Source organism: Malus sylvestris, chromosome 5, assembly GCF_916048215.2.
Source record: "Malus sylvestris chromosome 5, drMalSylv7.2, whole genome shotgun sequence".
Classification (NCBI taxonomy): Eukaryota; Viridiplantae; Streptophyta; class Magnoliopsida; order Rosales; family Rosaceae; genus Malus; species Malus sylvestris.
Genome location: NC_062264.1, coordinates 1,414,483 through 1,440,814, shown reverse-complemented (window position 1 = coordinate 1,440,814; position 26,332 = coordinate 1,414,483). Strand labels below are relative to the sequence as shown.

General features: G+C 39.7%; 1 protein-coding gene and 2 pseudogenes across 3 annotated transcripts; all 3 read right to left on the bottom strand.

Moving 5' to 3' along the window:
• Positions 1 to 4,475: 4,475 nt before the first annotated feature.
• LOC126621491 (TMV resistance protein N-like) lies at positions 4,476 to 19,810 on the bottom strand. Of its 3 annotated transcripts, XM_050289994.1 has the most exons (9): positions 18,988 to 19,810; positions 18,064 to 18,607; positions 8,709 to 9,257; positions 8,327 to 8,602; positions 7,014 to 8,231; positions 6,250 to 6,890; positions 6,071 to 6,155; positions 5,367 to 6,005; positions 4,476 to 5,295 (listed from the first exon to the last, which is right to left on the bottom strand). In XM_050289994.1, exons 1-9 carry the CDS (start codon positions 19,488 to 19,490, stop codon positions 4,759 to 4,761), a joined length of 4,992 nt encoding a protein of 1,663 aa, XP_050145951.1. In that variant the 5' UTR covers positions 19,491 to 19,810; the 3' UTR covers positions 4,476 to 4,758. The 3 variants fall into 3 exon arrangements, with proteins under 3 accessions (XP_050145951.1, XP_050145950.1, XP_050145952.1); XM_050289993.1 differs by lacking the exon at positions 8,709 to 9,257 and having other exon boundaries at positions 17,515 to 18,607; positions 18,988 to 19,808; XM_050289995.1 differs by lacking the exon at positions 8,709 to 9,257 and having other exon boundaries at positions 4,476 to 5,265; positions 17,515 to 18,607; positions 18,988 to 19,808.
• LOC126621493 (uncharacterized) lies at positions 12,658 to 15,570 on the bottom strand (annotated as a pseudogene).
• Positions 19,811 to 22,637: 2,827 nt separating the features above from the next.
• On the bottom strand, positions 22,638 to 25,887 carry LOC126621469 (uncharacterized; annotated as a pseudogene).
• Between the last annotated feature and the right edge of the window lie 445 nt (positions 25,888 to 26,332).

The window sequence follows — 26,332 nt, the reverse complement described above, 5'->3', positions numbered from 1 at the left end:
ATCAATGGTGTCCTGGCACGCCTTTGGCAAGCCATACAGATCATTGGCCGAATGTTTCTTATGGAATTCTCGCATGTACTCCAAAGCCTCCCTAAGGAACGGGGGGTGCAAATTCCGTCGGATCTTGATCAAAGGTCCTTGTATAGCCGGCGGGGCTAATTTGCTTTCGGCCTCTTGCCTGAAATGTTCAAGGCGCGCCTTCATCTCCCCTGGTCGAAGAAGAAGTTTGATCCGTTTATCGGCATCTTCAAACGTGGTTTCGACATCTTGGTCGACCAGCCGTCTCCCTTGAGCCAACTCTGTCATAATGGCTGGAGGTGGTCGTTCATCATCAGTAGCCATTGTGTCCTTCGGCCGCCATTTAGGGACCGAAGTTTCTTGGGCTGCCCGTCGGCGGGCCATGCAATCTATCCTTTGATGCCGGCGTTTCTGAGATTTGGACAACGCGGTGTAGACGCCTTTCGAAGAATGATATGTATACCAACGTTGATCTCTAGGTTCGGGAGGTTTGAAGGTTTTTTGGCTCCTCGATGATTCTGAACTACTAGAATTACGTTTATAGTAATCATCGTCATAGAATGAAGCATCAAAATCGAGGCGCCGCCTGACCGGGGGTGTCTCTTCCATTCGTACTTTAGGACTGAGCCTATAAAAAACCCCTTGATGTTGGCCTACTTCGGCAACCTTCTGTTGGATTGCGGCCGTAGGTCGTTCCGTTATAAGCGAAGAGGGCTTCTCCTCTGGCTCACTACCGACCTTGGCTCTGCATTTGCTGCACAAAACCGTTGTCCCACTGTCTTCATCGGTGGTATAATCTACCATAGGTTTGACAATAGCAGGTCCCGTTAAAGCTGTAGGTGGTTTGTTTGAACGAAAATCGGCCATGAAATGTGGCCGAGAATTCTGATTCCGAAAGCGTTGCGTCACAACATCTTCGGCCTTCCCTTTCCCTTTATCTTTAGGTAGGCATGCATCAACCATATTTACTGTTGCCGTGGGGAACGGGTCAGTATCAACACTCATCTTCTTCTCTGGAAATTTCAATTTGCCATTATCAATCCAGCTTTGGACGTTGTCTCGAAACACGACACAATTGCTTGTCGTATGCTTGCTTGAATTGTGGTATTTACAATATACCTTTCCTTTAAGCTCTTCGGCCTTGGGAATGTTGTGACCAGGCCGAAGCTTGATGATTCTTGCTGATAACAGTTGGTCAAAAATTGCGTCAGCCTTTGTAATATCAAAAGTATAAACTTTTGACAGTTTCAACGTTCCCTCAGTGGCCGAACGGCTTTTGACTTCCCTAGAGTCAACTTGAGTTAATGCCTTGCAGACGTACGGCTTATCTATCACTATCTCAGCTGCATCCACACTAACGCATTCATCCTCGATTGATGCATAATTGACAGTAGGATTCTTGTAAATCGTCCCCCGAGTTGGAACCTTCGAAATTTTTTCCTCGCGGAGCAAGTAATCATACTGCTCGACATGCTGGGCTAATTCGTACATATCCCGAAAGTTTGCCCCCAAGAATTTCTTTTTGTATTCGACGTCGAGGCCGTTCAAAGCAAGCCTGACAAATTCGACTTCGGGTAAAGGCATTCGGCACCAATTCCTGGCTGATTTGAACCTGGTAAGATAATCCATTGGTGACTCATCAAATGCTTGAGCCATCCTTGCTAATGAGGAAACTGACATCTCCATTCCTGGCCGATAAAACTGCTCGTGGAATTTCTCGACCAACCCCTCCCAGTTTTGGACGAAATTAGGAGGGAGATTGATATACCAGGCGAATACTGAACCGGTCAATGAGAAGTTGAACAACCGTAACTTATGGAAATCACTATTAACATCCCCGCATTGCGCGGTGAAACGAGCCACGTGCTCCAACGAGGACAGAGACGATTCACCGGCAAAAAGGCTAAAATCTGGGATCTTGAAACCCTTCGGGTATCCGAATGTTTCCACGTAGGCCGGGTACGGATGGATAAACTTAGGAAACTTCGGCCCTTTCTTCATGGCCGAGTCGATCATCCGCTGAACTTCGGTCATGTCAACAGGTGTTGCTTCGACCCTCTGGTCGGTTCCGTCTGACCTACTATTCGACCCTCCTCTTTTTTCCAAGTCAATTTGTTTGAGCCGAGCAGGAATAGGTTCGGTCGGTACAATTGGTAACGGATTGTTTCCTGATGGTAAGTGCTGTAGAAGATCGAAAGGCCTGCTGTCACTGACTTTACTAACCAACATTTCGAGCAATTTGGTTTGTCGCTCATTGGAACTGGGTATCACGTCATGCAGCTTGTCAATGCCTCGACTAAACGTCTGCTCGACTGACCGAGATTGCTCGTCTAGTCGCTTCCGAAGAAACGACCTTGTTGGCGGATCAAATCCTTCACCACCATCCTCATCGCACTCTTCTACGATCCCTTCATTGAGAACGCATGTGTTTCTGTTAGGGATTTCTAGACCGCGTAGTTGACCGCCGAGATTAACTTCTCTCTCTCGGCGAGTCGCGCTCGTGGACTCAGGTGTCACAGCGCTAAGGGGATTCTGCGCCTGCGGCACACTTTGTCCTATGTTCTGATTCGGTAAATCGGCTGTCGACTTTCCCATAGCTGTTTTCTTTTTTACCGATCGTGTTTCAATTGGCATGAACTTCGTAGTCTAGCACTGGGTCCCACTGGGCGTGCCAAAATGTTGACCCTAAAAACTACAAAGCCTACGTGGCGCGCAGGCCGAGTAATCTATAAGCTAACTACGTCATTCGGTGATTGCGGGGCGTGCCAACTCGTCGGCCGAGCTCGACCGAGGAGTAAAGTTGTTGATGTTGCTTTGGGTGCGCGGCTGACTTCTGCGTCTTGCGATTGCGGCCGAGAAAGGAACACGTATCGGCCTCTTGGGCTCTCGAACCTGAAGACAAGGTTACTATTCTTACGAAGTTCAATATCAAATTCGGCTTTCAATGTGCCGAACGTAATAACGTGTAACACCTCACTTCGCCAAGAAGGCTGATGAGATGACCTCGACCAATAAGGGTTCAGAAACCCTTCTCGACCGAGACTTGGATAGGTAATCAACCGTTCTCGCCGCAGTGCTGTTGATGCCAACGGAAGATACTGCGAGACCGATTGATTCTACGGTGACAGAGCTATCTATGCCGACTTAAGATATCACCGGTTGCTCCCACAGTGCTGTTGATGCCAACGGAAGATGTGTAAGCGAAAAGGAAAAAGAAAAATCACAAGTTGTGAGAATTTGCGCAGGGCAATTTTGTGTTGATTTGCAGGGGGCTTCCTTAATGCACAGCTTCCCCTATTTATAGCGCTGGTCCTCGAGCCCGAGTTACAATCCTATTCGGACTAGGTTTCCCTCCCTGGATCAACATCACCTCGACCAATCCTATCTCCACTAGGACTACGAATCTAGTCCTTAACTGAGCCGGATTCGCTTTCTGGATTACTGATCCCGTCGAGAGTCCCTATTGTACTAGGACTCGGCTTGCGTTCTTATTTAACCGACCTAGGCTTGGAAGCCCATGAGCTGAACGATCCATGGCCCTTTCGCCGCACGGCCTCCCGGGCCGAGAGTGATCCTACCCTTGGCCCAAACTATTATTTTGGGCCCAAACAATAGGTCTAGTCCTTCCTGCCAGCGGTTAGGGCTTGGATCATTTGGAATGAGGATTGAGGTTTGGGCAACCAATTATGTGGATTAGGCTTGATGATTATAACAATATTATAAATTAATATTAATCGAATCAATTAGTTTTAATTTTGAATTAAGTTTTGAATTAAAATTAATTAAAAATGTTTTGATTAATAGAGGTATGAACGAGCCTATATAATTGGAGTCTTCAGTTCCATCAAAACATCATATTTTCTTCTTTCTTTTTCTTCGGTACAGATTCTCAGAGAGTAAACACACAAAACAATTCGCTAGAATTCTATAATCCAGTGTGGGTTGTAGAATTAGGTAGTTGTATCGTGGTCGGGCATACATTGTAGAACCACAAGCACAAGAGTGAGACGAAAATACTGTTTAAAGAACATAGCGTTTGCTCTAGCCTCTACCTTTGATTCACTCAAGTTAGTATCATTTTAATTTATGTATTTATTGTGTAATTTCATTTTGTATTGCAAGTATATTTGAATAATAAAGTATAAGTATTTTGAGTTCTGTATTTCTGTTATTTTTGTTTTTAAATTGTTCTCCAACACAAAGTGGCATCGTCTCGTCTATATATCTAAGACCTCCCTCCCTCCATGGAGAATTCTTTAATACTTTGACGTCGACTTTGAACAGGATGAAAGATTTAAATTCTACATTTTATATGTTCACTCTAATCAATTGATATCAGTTTACTCTGCTGCTAGAGATTTTGGTATATCATATATTTTGCTGCGTTAAAACAAACACTTATTTGGGTTGTTTGACTACAGTTAAAACATAACATCAACCCTAGTTATTTGGCAAGGTTTCCAAACAAATCCACTCCACTATTCAAGTTATTTGGCAGTTATTGAAACAAATTCACCATGTCTAATTTCAACGTACTTATAATAACAACCGCTGATGGCCTTGCAAACTTTTGAACATAAACTAATTGCTTCCTGTCAATGCATATACTTCCGTTGACAACTTCATTGTCGAATTTTTCTGGGTGCAACAAGTAAAAGGTCAATTACAACACGTTTGCCATCGTCCTTGGCAAGGGACCAGTAAGCTCTCCTAATCTTTAATCGTGTCCTGTTGGTACTACTATTTACCATATTCTGCAGCTTCCTTGCAATGGTCGCAGTTTGCAGATAACTCGCTGACGGTCAATGTTTGTACAAGCTCTTCAACATCCTCCTTGAATACTAGACGAATGGCACATTCATGCAGTCCTAAGCCCGGGCCATTGGACCCAAAAGTTGCACCGACTAGATTCAATTGATTCCACGATTCAGGAAATAGAGCACGCGGTATATAGACAAACCAAATCAAATCATGCGCATGCAACCACATGTCTTTATCTGTATCGAATGTAAAACGGAGCTTATTGTCACGATCAACCTGAGTGTTCAGATCACAAATGAGCTCACGAGCGAACTCTGAATCCGGAGTGTCATTGATGATGTTTGGATGTTCATGGATCGATGAAGAAACAGATAGAGCAATCCCTAACCAATTACCATCATCGTACAAATTTTGAGGCACTTCAATTTGTGCAGAGTCGCCTTTATTCGGATTCAAGAACCACTTCGGAAATTCAATTCCAGCAAGCTTCAATGCAAAGTGATCGTCAGACCAGACCTGAAGAGAAAATTTCTAAATGTGAGAGAGAGAGAGAGAGAGAGAGAGAGAGAGAGATAAGAGAGACATACCCAGTTTCTGATATTTTGAGAGATCAACTGGAACTTTCTTTCGTGTGGAGTACTGTGATCGCATTCTTGGGGACTATGTTTTTCCTCTGTGAGGACTTTGTGACGTTGCTCCAGAATTAAGTTTATCCAATGTTTTACCACCAATTCATTATAATATCCAAGGAGGGTGTCTGAACTGCCTAATATACACTGTATGATTGTCTGGACAAATCCTTGTAAATCTTGCTTGTACAAAATCCGGAGCCCACAGATCTTAACCTTTAAAGCAGGTTTATAGGTAATAAAGGAAAGGCAGATTTTCCTTGATGATGTTTTAGTGAACAGTTCGGGAATCATTGCTCGTGGAATGTAAACAATTAAAAGGTGATGCTTATCAGATATCACGGACTCAAAGTTTAGGGACAGATTCATATAATGTTTACCCATTTCGAGTCGACAAGAACCATGATACTGATCCTCCTTTACGATGTGCTGGTGTTCCACTGCAAGTGATACGCATAGAGAAAACCCCATCCACTTCTTACTCTTGTGCAGATTCTGAGGCAACTTGATCGTCACAGAAGTCCCAACTTCAGTGTTGAACCACGCTGGGGATCCACTTAAAGAAAAATCATAGTTTTGGTACCTATGGTTTAGTCCCTGGAGAATGCAGAAATAATGTGTTGAGAGAGAGAGAGAGAGAGAGAGAGAGAGAGAGGAGAGACCTCCAGGTATCTTGGAAGAACAGACTCAATGTTCCTTCTCAACAGAACTGTGGAACCTTCTTCACAAGTTGGAATAAATTTCTCCCTGTATATATCAAAGAACTCCAACGTTAAATGAAGGATGAAGTTTTAAATTTTTAACGCAGCTAATAACGTAGTTTTCAGAAATTAAACTCTACCATCTCAAAATGTCATTCTCCAGATTAAACCATCCAAGCTCTGATGCAGCTTTACCAACTTCATTCAAATTGGAGGGCTCAGAAGGGATTATTTGCTGACTTTGTTTGGACAGCACAGGTATTTGTTGTTGTAGCTGCTGCCGCCCTCCAATACCAAAACTATGTGGTATGAATGTTTGGATAAGCTTTTCAACATCTTGCTCATAAATTAGATGAATCCCACATTTCTGGACCTCCATGCACGGGTTGTTGGTTTCAAATACAGACCCAATAACAAAAGATTCATTTAACATCCTTGGAAAGCACACACAAGGTACATAGAAAGCACAAAGTAACTCAGAATTTGATTCAACTGAGTTGAGATGTGTCCAGTCAAGGAGGAATGGTTCCAGTTGAAATTCCTCAGTTTCCACTCTGCATTTGTAGAAGTAATCAGAAGCAAAATCCGATTCAATCTGGGAGACACCAGGTTTTCGCTTCACCAAGAAAACAATAGCAACGCCCATCCACTTCTTATCATTTTTCAAATCTGGAGGCACCGGGATTGATATGAAATCTCTGGTAGCTATGTTGTTGAACCACTTTGGAATTTCATTTTGATAATCACAAGACTTTATGGAATATGACTTATAATCGAATAGCTGTAACATAAAACAGAAGGATTATGATTAGTTATAGAAAAAGACAGATACTTGGCATAGCGAAAATATGCTCGACATTTTTTTGTGGGTATGTGTGCGTGTGAGACAGAGTGAGAGAGAGACTTCAATGTCTTTTTGCAGCACTTGATTTGGCAGTGAAAGATCATGAACTGGTTTCCATTGTTGAAGTTTATCTGATTCGGGGTCAAAACTAAAGAAACTACGCCCTGGGACAGTTGATGAAGTCCACGTCTTTGTATGTTTTGGGTCTGGTGGCGATGAAGTAGAAGATTCTTGATGCTTGGATGAAATCAGGGCACTGATTGTAGTCATTCCAGAAACATCTGAGGTCCATACTTTGAATTGATCTGGGAAATCTATCAGTGATGTACAATCATCAGCGGGCACATGTCGAACACTTAATGGAAGCTTCTTAGGCAGTGACTGAAGCCTACTACAATTCCTCAATTTGAGAGATTCAAGCTTGGATAGCTGGCCAATGCTTTCGGGTAAGTGCACAAAGTTATTAGCACTCAAGTCTAATGTCCTTAGGGAAATTAAGGTGCCAAGATCATCAGGTATTGCTCCATCTATCAGATTGCAATCACTTAAGTTTAGGCTCGTCAAAGAAGTTAAACCAGAGAATGAAGTAGGCAACAACAAGCTCACAGGAACATTTCCCTTTCTACCCCACCACCAACAAGTAAAGAGAGAATGCCACGATTTTGAAGGTAGATCCTTACATCCTTGGAAGGATAGAGTCTTCAGATTTTTCATAGCTGCAATGGATGATGATTCTCTTATAGCAGTTCCACTTATATCAAGGTCCTCAAGATATTCCACACAATTCAAATCCTCAGGTATGTCATCAAGTTCTGAGCAACCTGTTAGAATGAGAGTTTTCAGAGACGTCAAATACTGAATGGTACTTGGAAGACGGAAAAGGTTTCTGCAGCCTCCCAAATTCATCAATGTAAGACCAGTCAAACGTTGAATTGATGGAGGTAAATCTTCAATGGCAGTTCCATCTAGATGAAGCTCCAACAAGCTTTTCATATTTCCTTCAATTTCAGGAAACCTCTTGAGTCTTGAAGAACCAGAGAGAGTTAAAGTTTTAAGAGATTCCAAACTGATGAAAGGTGGAAGGCTCTCAATGGATTTGCAGTTTCTCATATTCAACAAGATAAGGTTTTTGAGAAATCCAAGGGATGGGTGAACCTCAACCAATCTTGTACAACCTTGAAGCACCAACTTCTCAAGATTTGGAACCTCAACGAAGTTTGGGGTTGCAATCAAGTACACGGAATCACTTAGATCGATAAACTGTAGCATACTCCAGCGCTGGTACAACATAGAAATTACTATAAAGTGAAATAAATAATACGTTGATATTAATATTTTTCAAAATATAAGCACGCACAAAGACATAATCTTACTTTATTTCCCCTCCATACTTGTTTGATACGGCTTGAATGCATGCGGAGTTCCACTAGCTTATCTGATTGAAAGTTTGATGGCAAAGAATTAAAAGGAAATGCATGCCATTCCAGCAGTTGTAACTCGTTAGAAAGGTATCTGATAGATCCAGGAAAGTGCACATTACTAATTTTTAACAATCTTAGCTTGCACATCTTTGAGAACGGGTCAACATTTACGTGAACCACCTCTTGTTTTGGTAGATTCAAGAATATACCTTCCACTGCAAGTGTTCCCTAACAAAAAAGAAGGAAATTAGTTGCAGTACAAGGACATAGAAAATACAAAGATGATAAATTCGTTTTAGTAATCTTTGAATCTATATTTGTAATAATATATTACCTCATTGTTTACAAATACATGGATGATATCCTTGGGAAGCCATAGCCTGCTACGTTTGCCCGGCTCTTCACAGCATTCACGACGAACAATCTCCCAACCTAATTCTTGAATCAAATCATGCATCCACAATTTTCTTCCAAATAGAGTTAGTAGAGATTTTTCCATGAGAACTGCTATATCAATGTCTGGACGATAGCCACAACTACTTTCCAGTATTCTTGTAACTCGATCTTTATCCTCCCCTTTAAAGAAACATGCAATGTCCAAAAATACTTTCTTTTCTACGTCTTGTAAAGCATCAAAACTTACTTTAAGCACATCAGTAATTCTTCTGTCAGGATTTTCTTTAAGTCTATCCAAAGCACTTGACCATACTTCTACGCTTCTACCAAAGAGGAATGAACCCAACACTTCAATAGCTAATGGGAGGCCATTAGCGTATTCCACAACATTCTTTGATAGCTCGAGAAAGTCTTCTCCAACCTGGTCTTTCTTGAATGCTTTCCGACAAAAGAGCTGAAGAGCTTCATCATCAGTTAACGGCTTAACCTTATACATTTCATCCACTCCATATGTGCATAGCAAGTGCTTATCCCTTGATGTTACAATGATCCTACTCCCCGAACCAAACCAACTATGACCACACAATGCTTCCAACTGTTCTAATTGATCCACATCATCAAGAATGACAAGAACCATTCTAGTACGCAGTCTCTGTCTTATCTTTTTCATCCCCATACGGATATTATGTACATCTACATTACTCTCAAACAGGATATCTGAAAGAAGTTGCTTTTGTAAATGGACTAGACCTTGTTTCTCAGTTACCTCTCTAACATTGGCAAGAAAGCTGTAAGCATCAAACCGAGAACGTATCCTATCAAAAACTACTTCTGCAATGGTTGTCTTGCCCATGCCCCCCATCCCCCAAATCCCTAACATGCATACATTGTTCAACCCTGTGTCTAGGCATGAAATCACTTCGTTTACGCGTGAATCCATCCCAACTAAATCCATATGTATACTTGAAATTGTTTGATTTAGTTTAGTGAAAATATATCTCACAATATCTTCAATAATTTTCGACTCATATCTGAAAAAACGAATAAATAATCCTCTCATTGAAGTTTTGTCAGCACCACTCAACCAAATAAAAAGATAACAAAATGTTAAATTTTGTATGTTCCTTCTTCTTTGTTTCAAGAACGGAAAAAGCTCTTTGGTATACCTCCTCTGCAATTTTCTTGTAAAAAACAAAAAGAAAAGAATAAAGTTTTACAGTGCTACAAGGAGATCGGTAACCTTACCCATCTTGTAAATGCCATCCATAGAGATCAGCTACTTCAGTAAGTGCATCTCTCCACTTACGCACCTTCTCTGTGTTATCCTTAAAGGCTTCTTCATGCTTGGAGAAGGCTTTCCTGAAATTCCCCATTTGTTTTCGTACCTCAGATGGATCCACGTCATAGAAAACTGGGAGTATTGTCTGCCCCATCACTTTCATGCATTCAACACTCTTTGCAAGCTCATCCAAGCAACATGTTGAGTAGGCATAGTTTCTTGAAAGAACAACAATTACATATCTTGATTCTTCAATTGCTTTCAAGAGTTCTGGCGAGATGGGATTTTCCCTCTCAAGTTGTTCAGCACCTCTGAATGCAAATACTCCCTTGTGATTCAGAGAAGTATACAGATGGTCTACAAAATTTATGCGGGTGTCAACGCCTCTGAAACTGAGGAACACATCGTATGTCCATTGAGGAGTTGGAGGAGACCAATAAGAAGACGAAGGAATATCTGTTTGGCTGATCATTGAAGGTGTGGAAGGTTACCACTTTGGCTATGGTGAAGATTACAGAAAGGTCTGTGCAGAATCTGATCAGAAACACTGAAAGTGGGTGTTAACACTATGCATTTACTCTGAACAAATGATAAATCATCACAGAAAGCTTTTTGAAAGAAGAGAGAATCTACCTAATTGGTAAATCCCTCATTTCCTCGCACTATCTCTACCACAAAAACGAAAACCAAAAACTAAATATTAATTTCGCTATATTTTTTCAGTTTTGGTATTGATAGTCTGATAGAACCCTGACCCGCAATGGCCTCAACCTGCAATGGCAGCTATGGTGACAGTGATGAAAGGACAATTTAGAGAGAAAAGGAAGAAGGAAATTCTATATTGATTAATTCCACGATGCCCTTACAATTTCCTCTGGCCACCATTTAACCACGAGCCATTGTATTTTTTCCCCACTGGACTCCACTAAAGACTTAGGTGATTACATTTGAACCCGAGTACAGATTCCGATGCTTCTTGCCATCCATCTCCTCTTACTCTGCCGCAATGAGACAAAGTGTGCTTCGCCATTCCAACATTATAGAAATATAATACCTTTGATTAGTTCTAAGTTATGTACCATATTTTCAGGCTTCAGCCAAACAATGGTTAGAGGTATGGAATGGAGACAACAATTGGCTTGATTTATTTAACGTCTCTGGAAATTGAGAAGAAGATGCATAGAGCACACAGAAAATTAGAGTGGGTATGTGAATACGTAACGCGATCCCTACAGTTATCTGGTACCAGTAGGAATTCATTGGTTCCGCCAATTTGGCAATGATACAAGTAATTCCAAGTTTCTGAATCCGATTCAATGGGGGATACTTCAGGATTCTCCTTGACCGACAAGAGAGCACACAGTGCAACCCTCGTCCACTTTCTTTCATTCTTCATATATATATATATATATATATCATTCACTATCTACCAGTCAACAGAAAGGAACAAAATCTCAAGAAAAATCTGCACTTATTTAATGGATAGTCAACAGAAAGAAACAAAATCTCAAGAAAAATCTACACTTATTTATGGATGGATGGATGCTCTTGACAGAACTATGTACATAATACAAGTATACCGACATAATAGCACCTCATGTCAATAAAATAAAAACATATGGACAAAGATTTTATTTTATTGACACGGAACAATACGGTGATAATATAAGTGTGCCATATATGTAGGTCCTTCTCATTCTTGTGACTTGATTTTATGCTTGAGATAATTTTCTGAATTTTCTATCCGCATAGGATGCATAAGTTAAGATCATGTAGGTTATTTCAAAAGCACTATTCTCATTTGTTATTGAATTTATCAAAAATCTATATTGTCATCCTCATTCATATCAGTCTAGCCCAAGAACTTCTTTAGTTAATTTAAGTGAACACAATTATTATCAGACCAAACACTAATTGTGATCTTGACAACTCTTTTTTAAGTAATCTTAAGTGTGAATGTAAGCAAATTAAACTTTGTAATCTACAAATGTAAACAGCTAATCAAATTGTCTGCCATGCCTTGAAAGTTTGACCTAATCTGCAAAATTCAAATACTGTTTATAGACATGCAGATACAAGTTCGAATCCCGATCCCGTAACTTAGACTGGGTCATTGCTTTTCAGATGAGATAAAATTGATACACTTCAATCATTAAAAAGTAAATTAGTAGTATTAGTAATAATAATGATAATGAATACACATTTAGCAACCCAATTTTGCTAACAATGGGCTTGTCTTCACCAACTTTGGTATGGCATGATTCCCTTCCAATGGCGGCTCGTGCTGCTTTGTTTTCAGACCATGTTGGGTTTCTTGGCTTCTGCTTCTCAATTTAATATGCATCTCGACATACAGGTTTGTCTGACCTTTTTATGTTCTTTTCTTAACCTGTGATGTTGCTTGATCTGTTTTGCAAGTTTAGACCTTTTAGGTTTGCTTTTAGAAGGGTTAGGTTTCATGTCTCCCTCCCCTTTTTTTCCCTGTACCATTATTGTTTTCGTTTGTAGAAGGGTAAGGTTTTATGTCCCCATTCTTCTTCATGTATTTTTTCTTTTTTCTTTTTTTTTTCCTTGTACTATGAGGGGTTTGGTTTATGTCCCTCCTGACTAAGTGTAACTTCTTTTTTCTTTATCAATAAAATTCCTCTCGTACCATCAAGCTTTCCCAAAAAAAAAAATTAAAAAGAACCCAAGTGAATCAGGTCGGCATGGTTTCAAACCTTCACAAGGAAGAAGACACCCCATTGAGCAACAAAACCCCACAACTGAAGGAAATAACTTCCCACAAAAGTTGACAAAATTGATCCAATGAAAAAAAGACAAAAGGCTTTACAAGTTGTAACATGCATGCTTGCCCTAGCACTTGAGAATCAGATGATCAACATGTCTTGTACTATACCAATTTTAATTACCCTGCCTTGCTTGTTCCGAATGATAACATTTGGCAGATAATCGGCAGAGGGTCAAAGTTTGTACGAGATCTTCCACATCCTCCTTAAACACTAGACGAAGACCACATTGATGCAGTCCTAAGCCTGGGCTATTGGACCCAAAAGTTGCCCTGACTAGATTGCATTGATTCAGCGAACCAGAAAATTTAGCACGTGGTGCATACGTAAACCAAGTGAAGTTGCAAGCATGCAACCACAAGGCTTTGTTTGTATGCTCTAAACCATGGAGTCTGACATTAGGGAGATTGGTGTCCAGATAGCAATACAGTGCACGACTAAACTCTGAATCCGGAGTGTCAAGAATGACGGTTGGATGTTCGTGGATCGAGGCATAAGAACATGCAGCAATACCCATCCAGTTAGCATCATCGAACAAATTTGGAGGTAGTTGTATCTGTGCAGAACCGCCTTTATTCAAATGCACGAACCACTTGGGAATTTCAATTCCAGGGAACCTACATGTACACTCAGCCACAGACCAGTCCTGTAAATCACAGTTACATATGTGAGATTTATATGAGAGAGAGAGAGAGAGAGAGAGAGAGAGAGAGACCTGATTCCTGTAATGGCTCAAGATCAACTGAAACAGCTCTCTTTCATGCTGCGAGGAACTGAATTGTCTACTGAGTTCTCTATCAATTTTAAGACCTTGCCATCTTACCAAAGTTAGCCAATCTTCTACCATTTTTTTATTATACTTTTCAAAGAGGGTGGTGTCAGAGCTACGCAATATGCACTGGATGATTGTCTGTACAAATCCTTTTAAATCTTGCCGGTAAAAAACACGGTACCCGCACACTTGAACCTCAACGGCAGAGTTGTCAATTCCGAACAAAGTGCTTCTTGAACTTGATCGAGTGAACCATTCCGGCAACTCTGCCTTCGGTATGTAAATAATTCAAAGTTGACTTTTATCACATATAAAATTGGTCGAGCATAGGGACAACTCTATATGAACATTGCCCGAATTTACTTGACAAGAAACTTTATAACCCCTTTTTACTTTATGCCAGTCCAGTACTGAAAATGACACACATAGAGCAACTCCCATCCATTTCTTATTTTTGTAGAGAGTTTTAGGCAGCTGGGTTGAAACGGAGGACCCGACTCTAGGATTGAACCAAGATGGGCTTCCACTTAAACCAAATTGATAAAATTGACCCATGTGGTGTAGTCCCTGCTGGAAAATGCAGAAATGATTAATTAATGTGTATCTGTGTGTATGCGTGCGCCCGCAAGATGCAAGAGAGAGAGAGAGAGAGTGAGTGACCTCCAGATATCTTGGAAGAAGTGACTCAATATTCCTCCTTAAAAGAATTGTCGAACCCTTTTCGGCGGCTGTAAAATTCTCCCTGCAACCAGATAACAAATGGGAAGAAAAAAAAAACAAAGGATTACTTTATACATACAGCATCACATAATGATCAAGAAGATTCTAGACGCAACAAAGTTCTGGTCAGAATATCATACCATTCCAAAATGTTATCCACCAAATTAAACCACCCATATTCAAGTTCTATAGCCTTATTAACCTCAATTGGATTGCAGTTATCTTGAAACGGGGTTTGATGTCGAAAACCTTCATGATCATCCTGCATAGTTTTTTGGATAAACCCTGCAACATCTTGCTTGTACACTAGACGAATACCACATTTTTGGACCTTCATGGATGGGTTGTCTGTCTCAAATGCAGCCCACATTGCACCTGATTTATTTAACATCTTCCGAAATCCCAGACAAGGTACATAAAACACAGCACAAACATTAGAACTAGATTTGACTAAGTTGCAGGAGTTTTCGGTGTCAAACACTAATGGCTCCACTATGAATTCACTAGTTCCGAATTTGCATCGATAGAAATAATTAGAAGTTTCTGAACTTGATCCAATGTGAGAAACAACAGGATCTCCTTTGACTGAGAAAACAGCACACAATGCAACCCCAATCCACTTTTTATCTTCATCCAAATCTGGAGATAGAGGGATTGCTATAGATTCTCTGGTAGCAGTATCAGTGTACCACTCTGGAATTTCAGTACGAGTAGAAACAGATTGATAGGGCGATGCCGTAAAATCCAACCCCTGAAACGTAAAACAGAAAACGATTAAAAGTTATAAAAGAAAGATGATCAATTTCTGTGCAAGTTGTCGCGTGTCATACTGACAGATAGAAATAGCCCTATAAAAGAAGAGAGAGATAGAGATAGAGATAGAGGGAGAGAGAGACCTCAAGGTCTTTTTGAAGCACTTGAGCTGGTACTGAAAACTCATCGACTGCTTTCCATTCTGGATGCTCAACAGATGATTTGAGACAACTGACAGTTGTAGTTTTCATTCCCCCTATAGTTGTTGAAGTCCACGAAGTTAAATCCTTGATGTTTCTTGAGGATGTTAAACTGTCCCACATCGGTGGGGTGAAGAAAACCAAAGGGGTTTAAATAGTATTACCCCACTCTAACTAATATCGAGGCCTTTTGTGCTAAAACCCCACACCTGACGGATTGGGCAGGTGGTTAAGTTGGGGACAATATCGATGTCGTTAGAGTGGGGTGGGCCCGACGATCCAAAAATTATTCCAACATGGTATCAGAGCCCACGGTTGTGGGCCCGTGCAAGCCAACGAGCTTGTCACCACCCGGAAGGAAACAAGTCTGAGCTCTTAATATAGAGACGACCGCTGAGTTCCAATTGAAAACAAGTGGGCCCAACGTCAGCCGACCTCTGAGTTTCAATCACCGATGTGGATCTCCACGTGTGAACCACTAAATGAGGTTACACGTGAGGGGGAGTGTTAAACTGTCCCACATCGGTGGGGTGAAGAAAACCAAAGGGGTTTAAATAGTATTACCCCACTCTAACTAATATCGAGGCCTTTTGTGCTAAAACCCCACACCTGACGGATTGGGCAGGTGGTTAAGTTGGGGACAATATCGATGTCGTTAGAGTGGGGTGGGCCCGACGATCCAAAAATTATTCCAACAGAGGAAGGAAAAAGTTGTTGATTCTAAGAGGGAATGAGGTGACTGATCGTAGTAATTCCCGTATCATTGGAAGTCCATATTTTGAATTGACTTTTGAAATCAATCAGTGCAATGCAATCATCCGCATTCACTTGTCGAACACTTAAAGGAAGCTTCTTAGGCAGCAATTGAAGTTTACTACAATGGCTCACGTTCAGAGATTTAAGATTGCAGAGTTGAGAGATACCTTCTGGTAAGGAAACAAAATTATTACCACTTAAATTTAAGATTTCTAAGGAGAATAAGCTGCCAAGATCATCTGGAACTTCTCCCTCTGTCAGATTGCAATCACTCAAGTTTAGCTTTGTTAAGGAAGTTAAACCCGAGAATGAAGTCGGCAACAACAAACTCAACGGACCTTGGACCTTTTTACCCCACCACCAACAATTAAAGAGTGAATGCCATGATTTTGGAGGAAGATCCTTACATCCTTGCAAGGAAAGAAACTGTAGATTCTTCATATCTAGAATGAATGATGATTCTCGTATTGCAGTTCCACTTATATCAAGCCTCTCCAGACATTCCACAGAACTCAGATTTGCCGGCATCTCGTCAAGCTCTGAGCAACCTGATAGATTCAGAGATTTCAGAGACGTTAGATACTGAATGGTACTTGGAAGATGCAAAAGGTTTTTGCAGTCTTGTAAGTTCAAGAAAGTAAGGCCAGGCAAACACTCAATAGACGTAGGTAATTCCTCTATAGCAGTTCCATCTAAATGAAGCTTCAACAGGTTTCCCATATATCCTCCAATTTCAGGAAACTTCTTGAGTCTCGAACAGGTAGAAAGAATAAAAATCTCAAGAGATTCCAAGCTAATGGAAGGTGGAAGGCTCTCAACACGTTTGCAGTTTCTCATATTCAACAAAATAAGTTTTTTGAGAACTCCAATGGAGGGGTGAACCTCGACCAATCTTGTACAATCTTGAAGCACTAGTGTCTCAATATTTGGAGCCTCACTGAAGTTTAGGGTCTTGATCAAGTATTTGGAACCACTTAAATCAATAAACTGTAGCATTCTCCAACTCTGATATAATTTAAAGAATAATTAGTCAAATGATATGAAACAAATAAAATGGGTTGATATATTAAAAAAATATAATAAAAAGCTTACTTGATTTCCCCTCCATAGTTCTTTAATAAAGCTCGAATGCATGATGAGTTCAACAAGATTATTTGATTGAAAGTTTGATGGAAAAGAACTTAAAGGACATCCATGCCATTCCAAAAGCTGTAACTCATTTGAAAGATATTTGACACACCCAGAAAATGTCACATTACTAATTCTGAGCAATCTTAGCTTGGGCATCTTTGGGAAGGGATCAACATTCCAGAAAACCTCCTCTTCTTTTGGGAAATTCAAGAATATACCTTCAACCGCAATTGTTCCCTAATGAAGAAGAAGAAAGAATTAGTTGCAGTACATACTGTAAAATATTACGAAGATGATAATAAGTTCTAACAATCTTGAAACCTACATTTATACTAACATTTTACCTCATCATTTACAAGTACATGGATGATATCTTTGGGAAGCCACAACCTGCTACGTTTGCCCGGCTCTTCACTGCATTCTCGACGAACAATCTCCCAGCCTAATTCTTGTATCAAATCATGCATCCACAACTTTCTTCCGAACAGAGTTAGTAGAGATTTTTCCATGAGAACTGCTATATCAATGTCTGGACGATAGCCGCAATTACTTTCCAGTATTCTTATTACGTGATCTTTATCCTCCCCTTTAAAGAAACATGCAATGTCCAGAAATACTGTCTTTTCTATGTCATGTAAAGCGTCAAAACTAACTTTAAGCACATCAGTAATTCTTCTGTCAGGATTTTCTTTTAGTCTGTCCAAAGCACTTGACCATACTTCTATGCTTCTACCAAAGAGAAATGAACCCAAAACTTCAATAGCTAATGGGAGGCCATTAGCATATTCTACAACATTCTTTGATAGCTCGAGAAAGTCTTCTCCAACCAGGTCTTTCTTGAATGCTTTCCGACCAAAGAGCTGAAGAGCTTCATCATCAGTTAATGGCTTAACCTTATACATTTTATCCACTCCATATGTGCGTAGTAAATGCTCATCCCTTGATGTTATTATGATCCTACTCCCTGAACCAAACCAACTATGACCACACAATGCTTCCAATTGTTCTAATTGATCCACATCATCAAGAATGATAAGAACCATTCTAGTACGCAGTCTCTGTCTCATCTTTCTCATCCCCATATGGATATTATTTATATCTACATTACTCTCAAACAGGATATCTGAAAGAAGTTGCTTTTGTAAATAGACTAGACCTTGTTTCTCAGTTACCTCTCTAACATTGGCAAGAAAGCTGTAAGCTTCAAACTGAGAACGTATCTTATCAAAAACTACTTCTGCAATGGTTCTCTTACCCATGCCCCCCATCCCCCAAATCCCTAACACACTTACATTGTTCAACCCCGTATCCAAGCAAGAAAGCACTTCTTTTACGTGAGAATCCATCCCAATTAAATCTGTATGTATACTTGAGATTGTTTGATTTACTTTAGTGAAAATATATCTCACAATATCTTCAATAATTTTGGATTCATATCTGCAAAAAGTAACACTGATAAGTGACCACCTCATGGTATGTTAATCAGCACCACTGCACCAATCAAAGTGATAGAATGGAATGTTTTATATTGTATGTTTTTCCATGAGTAAATTGGGTAAAACTACCAAGCCGAATTTTATTTTTTAAAAACGCCCTATACCATAATTTCAAAAGCATACAATCTGTAGCCTAAAAATCATTTTAATGTGATCGAACTATGCCTTGGTTCTAGGCTTTTTGCTTGTAGGAAACATTAATATTTTTCGAACCACAGGCTTCGATTTGTTTTTCAGTCCTTTTAAATTTTGTTTCTTTAATTATTTTGAAGTGGTCAGACAGCTGGCTTAACTACGAAAAAGATATTAAAAGCAGCTTACCCATCTTGCAAATGCCATCCGGAGAGATTGGCTACTTGAAGAAGAGCTGTTCTCCACCTTTGCAACTTCTCTATATTTTCTTTAAAGGCTTCTTCATGCTTAGAGAAGGCTATCCCGAAATACCCTGTTTGTTTTCGTACCTCGGATGGATCCACGTCATAGAAAACTGGGAGTATTGTCTGCCCCATCACTTTCATGCATTCAACTGCCTTTGCAAGCTGATCCAAGCACCATGCTGAATTGGCGTAATTTCTTGAAAGAATGACAAGTACAAACCTGGATTCTTCGATTCCTTTCAAGATTGTTGGGGAGATGGCTTTTCCCCTCTCAAGTTCTTCATCATCTCTAAACGTGAATATTCCCTTCTGGTTCAAAGCAGCATATAGATGATCCGAAAAGTTTCTGCGAGTGTCTTCGCCTCTGAAACTGAGGAAAACATCGTATGTCCATCGAGAGGTTAGAGAAGAGAAAGAAGAAGAAGGAATATCATTTTGGGTGGTCATTGCAGGACTAAGTCAGGGTGTAAAGGTCTGTTTTATGAAAAATATCAATTCAAATGGTGTATGCAAAAACTGACAATCGGAAGAACACAAGCATCTGTTTAGGTCTTTCAAGGCTAGTTCCGTGTTAGGCTTAAAACTGCAGTATTTGGGGCAACAGCCAAAGCACAATCCACGTGAAATATGCTAGTACAAAAGTTGAGGTGGAATGTTTACCCAAAAAAAAAAAAAGTTGTGGTTGAAGTTTTTCAAAAGCGATGGTCTGATTACTGATTAAGGAGGAGGATCAACACTGAAAAGCATCAGAATGAGTTTCTAGGAAATGTGGTGGGAACAACATTTAGCTTTAGCTGCTTTAATAAAAATCATCAACATTAACATTACTTTTCAAAATGCGGCAGCTACTTTTTTCTTGAGCTTTCACATAACTGTTGCAATATATCACTAATAAAAAACTTCAGAGCTAGTCCCTTTAATCTGTTCAGTGGGTCTAAAAACCTACCAACCATGGTTTTTTCTTTTCTACTAATCCCATGTTACCCATCCCTAAATTTACGGTTTTAATAAATTTAAAACGAGAACTTATGAAAATGCCTCTGAAGGCAAAATCATTGACTTATGTTGACCCTCGTATCGTGAGACGTGTTCTTGTAGTACTCGTCGCTACAAACGCGTAGGTGCGAGCAGAATTAAATTTTGAACTAAAATGAAGATTTTACGAAATTCGAATCATCGGGGCATTTTGGTAATTTTAGCATCTCGGGAGATATTTTTCTATTTCGTCTTTTCTTGTCTTGTTTGGTGAGCCGGTGGGGCCCACTTTTGATTTTTGGTCTCCCGGCCCTCTCTCTTTCCCCTCTCCTTACTCTCTTGCCCCATGAACCCTCTCTCTCTTTCCTTTAACTCTCAACTCTCTCTTCTCCCATCTCTCTCTCATCTCTCCCTCTCTATGTGAATCACCCTCCGTACGGGCATAACACAAACAAACAACAAACAACAACAACGACAGCACCACCTTGATCACCATGAATCCAGAAATGATGGAAAGCCCCCCAAACCCTTTCCTCCATCATCAAGTAGAAAACATAATACTTGAGCATCTGGCAAGAATAATATGTTTCTTAAAAAAATCGCTAAACCGTCTAACAATTCAATCATTAAACGTTACACTGCGACCCAAGATAAAGATAAAGTTCATAGTTCGTGTGAAATCCCGTCCCCAGATTTCACTGTTTAAAATTTCGTATTTCGTATTCGTAGTTTCGACGCGTATATTTTTTCGATAAGTAAAAGGACGAAATTGCCCCTATTGTACTAAATGGAATTCCTCGCGGATGTATTTGATCCTTTCAATATTTTCCAGATTTCTTTACATATTCGAATAGCACATCTCGATTCGAATGAGTGAGTGCAAACGGAATGTAATTTGGAGTTATAACAAAGAAGTTATAAATGAGCAAAGAAAAGGGTGAAATGGTCATTTGACCATTATCTGGAAGGCTCCAGATTTGTTGGAGCAAAGATCAGTGAAGCCACGTGTGTGGCTGTGATGGAAAGGAAAGGAGAGAAAAGGAGGGGTGCAGACCAATGAGAGGGGAGAGCAAGGAGGGAAAAGAGGGTAGCGAGAACCGGCCGACCGGGTTCCCTTTCTTCGACCTGCGACCTGACTCGGTTCCCTTCAAAATTTTTGGCTATTTTTCTTCGGTATTTCTAGTGAATTACACTGATCCACCACCTACAAATGGATCCTCGACCTCCCTTCTCCCATTTTCACCAAAAATCTGAGAGTTTTTGGTCTTGGTTTTACAAGAATTGCACCGATGGCATCACGGGGTTCACGGCGGTGATTCACTATAAGGTGATTCCTTCAACCACCACCACCATTAGCCTTCTCTTGAGCCCAGGAACAAACCCCAAACAAGTTTGGAGGCGGCGCAGTAGCAGAGAAGGCCAATCGAAGTTCACCCATTTTTGGGTTTCCAGCGGATTGAGGATGATTTGAGGTGTTTTCCAGCTGAATTGGATTTCGGCCTAGGTATGAAAGTTTTTCCTCTCATTGAGATCTACATGCTTGTAAACTTTGGTAATTTTTAGAATTAGTCGAAAAATTAGGTTTCCGCTCGCCATAAACTGCCACCTGCGGCAGCACGTGGCCAATGGGCCGACGATGCCTCTTTAAGTTAAATTCAATATCCTAATTTCATATTTGATATCCATTTGATGTGATTTGATTGTTTGAACCTCGTTTCATTAGGGTTCACCACTTGACTATTGTAGCGAACGACAATCCGACTGTTGGATCGTCACCAAACCTTAATGCGTTATAGCACATAATATTTGAGAACATTAGAAACTGACGGATTGGGAATCTGATGTATGGATTTTTCCGAATTGAATTTCTAAGTTTGTAAAATCAAACGTTGACCGCCACTTGAATTGGTGATTGGTGGAGATCCGACCGTTGGATCGCGATTAAATTTTAGTATGTTGTTTTATGAGCATAATAAGGACCTTAGGAAGTTATGGATTTGAAATCCGGTACGTGGATCTTCCGGATCGAACTATGTAGGGTTGTGGACCCTACCGTTGACTTTTGGTCAACATGTCTCGAGTCATTTAAAATACTAACATTAGTACTACAGGAGACTAAGTGAAGTCTAATGGGCCTACATTGGTTAGTGAGTGACTTTAATATATGTGATATGTCTATTATCTTGGTTTTGTATTTAATGTCTTTTGTGGATATCACTTGATTTTATAAAATGTGATTTGATTGTGTATTAAAAACATTTATGAAATGTGATTTGACATGCATAATTGAAATGTGGTTTGATTTGCATGATTGATATGATGTGATGAAATGTGAGGGCTAGTTGTGGATATCACTTCATTGATCTGTTCTAAATTTATTATTTGTGCTTTGTTCAGTTTGTTGAGCCTTTGTAAATTGAGAATATCTCCAACCAAACGAGGGCCAAAGGGCCATAGGGCTCGTTTTAGCTCTGTCACAAAAAACCGTCTCCAACCGAGGGCCATGGGGCCAAACATAATTTATTATTTAAATTTAAAAACTACAACAACTTAAATTTAAAAACTACAACTTATATTTAAAAACTACAACTTATATTTAAAAACTACAACAACTTAAATTTAATATCTATAATCATCATGATCTTCATCATCCGTCATTGCAAGAGTATAGTCGGAGGTAAATAACTACCCCCGGGTCATAATTTCATTTTTTTTCCTATCAAAATAGGCCTTACTCATTGGACTGTAATTCGAAGCGTTCCTTTCCATATTCTTATCATCCATCTCTTCTTGTATTTGTTTGGCTAGTTCTTCATGCCTACGGTTCCTTTCTTCCGCGGCAAAGGCATTTTGCTCTGCCATTAATCGCAATGAGGCCGCCACTTCCTGTTGAGCGACGTAATCATCATTTACCTTGCCCTTTTCCTTCAACCTTCAGGCCTTGTTTTGTCTCATAGCCCTAGGTATGGAACCTTCACCCGAAGACTGATTTTCTACCCTTATTTGTTGAATGGTGGGAGATCCATCATCATCCATATCTACAGTTAAGGATGCAGTTTCGAACACCGGCATAGGACCTACTCTATGTTGAGGTGGATCTTCAAATAACACCCACCCTTTACAAATTTCCCAACAACTATGATGCTGAAAGGGTTTCGAGCTGCCCTCCATATACAATTCCTTCGCTTGGCATACCTAGAAAGTATAATTACAAAAATTAAAGGAAATTAATTTATGAAATTAAATGTAATATAATTAAATATTTAAAATAAATTGTGAAAACACTTACTTCGTCGTAGTAATTGGCGCTGCTTTCATGTCTACTTGCGGCTACTAACAGTGCTTGATGCCATTTGTTCAAACTTGGCTGAATATGTTTCTTCCATCTTGAAGAACAACTCTCGTGGTTTTGGGTATTCGATGGAGTGGTGCCTTTGTAGAACTTTAAGTATTTTTTAGACACACGAGTCCAAACACCATCACTTGTTTGAGAACTCCCCCTCACACTATCTTCTGAGACCTATCTATAAGCCCTGCAAAGAGCTTCATCTTCGTTTCAGGTCGAAGTCCTACTTTTCAATGCATCTGAGGCCATTTGAAAATTATTGAAAAAATTGAAGGAAAGATTATTGGAAGAGGTAAGAAAATATGAGAATTGAAATGGTGTAGGAATGGTGAAAATTTTGTGAGGAATGGTGTAGGAATGGCTTAGGTATTTATAGGAAAAAATGAGAATTTTTAAGAATTTAAAAAAATATATTGGCCCAAAATAAATAAATAAATAAATAACCAACGGTAACTTACGTCAGTTAACTGTTGGGGATTCAAAATTGAGCCTAGCCTGGGGCTGGCTAGCTGGCTTATTTGGGCTGGCAGGTTGGCCCTTTTTTTGTCCAGTGGGGCCCACGAGCCCTTTGGCCTAACCCTCAGTTGGAGACGGTTTTCGAGCTACTTTCGGCCATCTGGACCCTTCGATTGGAGATGGTTTGAGTAACTTGAGTGGTCCGGAATTGTATCCACTCGAATTTCGTTGAGAGGTTCGAAATCTCTTCTAGAATCGTATCCTAGTTTGGATTCCCTTGAGTGGTCCGGAATCCCGCTTGGTATTTTGGTTTCGTTAAGTGGTCTAGAACCCGATGTTGTTGGATTTCATTGAGTGGTCCGAAATCTCATTCTTCAAAGATGTAGGTTTTGGTTGAACTGTGTCGCTCTAGCCCTGCATTTTGGTGCATTGTATATGTTATTGATTGATATGATTGTGGAATAGTGTTGGGAAGCATATGAGTGTGAATGGTATACCTGTGTGAATGGCACGATAACAATTGTTGTTCGGCTTATGGTTGGTATGTAGTGTGGTACTTTATGTTTTCTGCTAGAAGTATTTTACGAAAGGTTTAGAGTTTAACAAATGGTGAACTATGAATGACTTGATTCCTTTTTAGGGTGCATAGGCAGTCTAACAAGGAGGTTAGATACAACCATAAAGTATTTCTACGTAATTTAAATCTTGTGATGTGCTTTGTACATATGCCGGAGGCGGGGTATGTAAGAGATACGGATACCTGATGACATCACGTGTCGATCCTGGACGTATGTCGGGCTCAGGGCGTAATAGTTCGTTTACAAATCAAAATGAAGTGCTATCAAAAGAAAATGTTTAAGATGTTGAAAATACAAAACTGGATTAGGCAACCATATCTTTTATCAGTAAGTAAACAAATAATTTAGAATGATACAAACCCGATTCTAGCTCATCTGACTCCTCTCTCATCCTTAGCTCTGTATTTCAAAGGTTGAGTAGCCAACTTTGGAGAAGTCGTCAAATAATCATCATCCATAGATTGAGAATAACTGATGCAGGAGAAGCCAAGGGTTCTTGAGGATACAAGGATAGATGACCTGGGATTTGCTCAACCAGGGGCAACAGAGCTCACTCACGTCGCTAATCGTGGATTTGCTCACACGACCAAGCCAAATGCTTGATTGGGGAAGGAGAAATCACTCGCTTCAATTGCACAAAGCAAAAAATATTTTAATTCATTCAAGTCTCCCTAAACATACATATGGAGTCCTTTAAATAGAAAGATTACAATACATTGGTAGGATAAATACTTATTACTAACGATTATAGTTACTAGGAACCTAATAAAACATAGCTTTGAAAGATGAAAAGCCACAAACAATCAAATTTAATATAAAAACTATATTTAATGTCATGCATTGCATCATACTCTTCTTCTCAAAAAAAAAACTCGTCATCGAGTTTCAGTTGACTTTTGGTTTTCCCTCGATCTTTTGGAAGGCATTTCAAACTTTTCCATAACAGGTACAATAACACAAGAAATATACAAGTGTTCAAAGTCTTAATCCATATTCTTTCTTCAAATGGATAAGCTCAAAATGGCGCATGACTCCAATGGTGAGCAATGCTTCTCTTTTTCAAAGACTTTCTTCTAACCAAATCATCATGATAAAGAAATTTATCCCACATATAATCATGAATATCAGAGTAAGGAGTTTTTGCCCAATGTAGACGTTGTGCATTAATTAAGTCTGAATTTACCACCTCACTCATAAACTGTAAAGTTTCCTTTACATCCACAATCTTTACTTGGTGCTCAACATTCAAGAAACTACCTTCAAGAATCTCATCGATCACGTGAATAACAATATCATCTTCTAAGAAATTATACAAACTTGAGGAGTATAATCTGCTTACCTCACGACCTTCCTCATCAACTTCATTCACAAAACGATTATTGACTTCGTCTTCATCAATAAACTCATCGTAAATTGGTGGTGAATTCCAATTGATGAAGCTAATTTCTTCGAGAATTTGCTCTTCAAATAGATTGTAAATCACAGACATGGTCTTCAACTGCAGTGGAAAAACTTGCTCTGATGCCACTTGATGCAGGAGAAGCCAAGGGTTCTCGAGGAGACAAGGGATAGATGACCTAGGATTTGCTCAACCAGGGGCAATGGAGCTCGCTCAAGTCGTTAATCGTGGATTCGCTCACACGACCAAGCTAAATGCATGATTAGGGAAGGAGAAATCACTCACTTCAATTGCACAAAGCAAAATATATTTTAATTCATTCAAGTCTCCATAAACATACATATGGAGTCCTTTAAATAGAGAGATTACAATACATTGGTAGGATAAATACTTATTACTAACGATTATAGTTACTAGGAACCTAATCAAACATAGCTTTGAAAGATAAAAAGCAACAAACAATCAAATTTAATATAAAAACTATATTTAATGTCGTGCATTGCATCAATAACCTACATTCACATTGCACAAAATT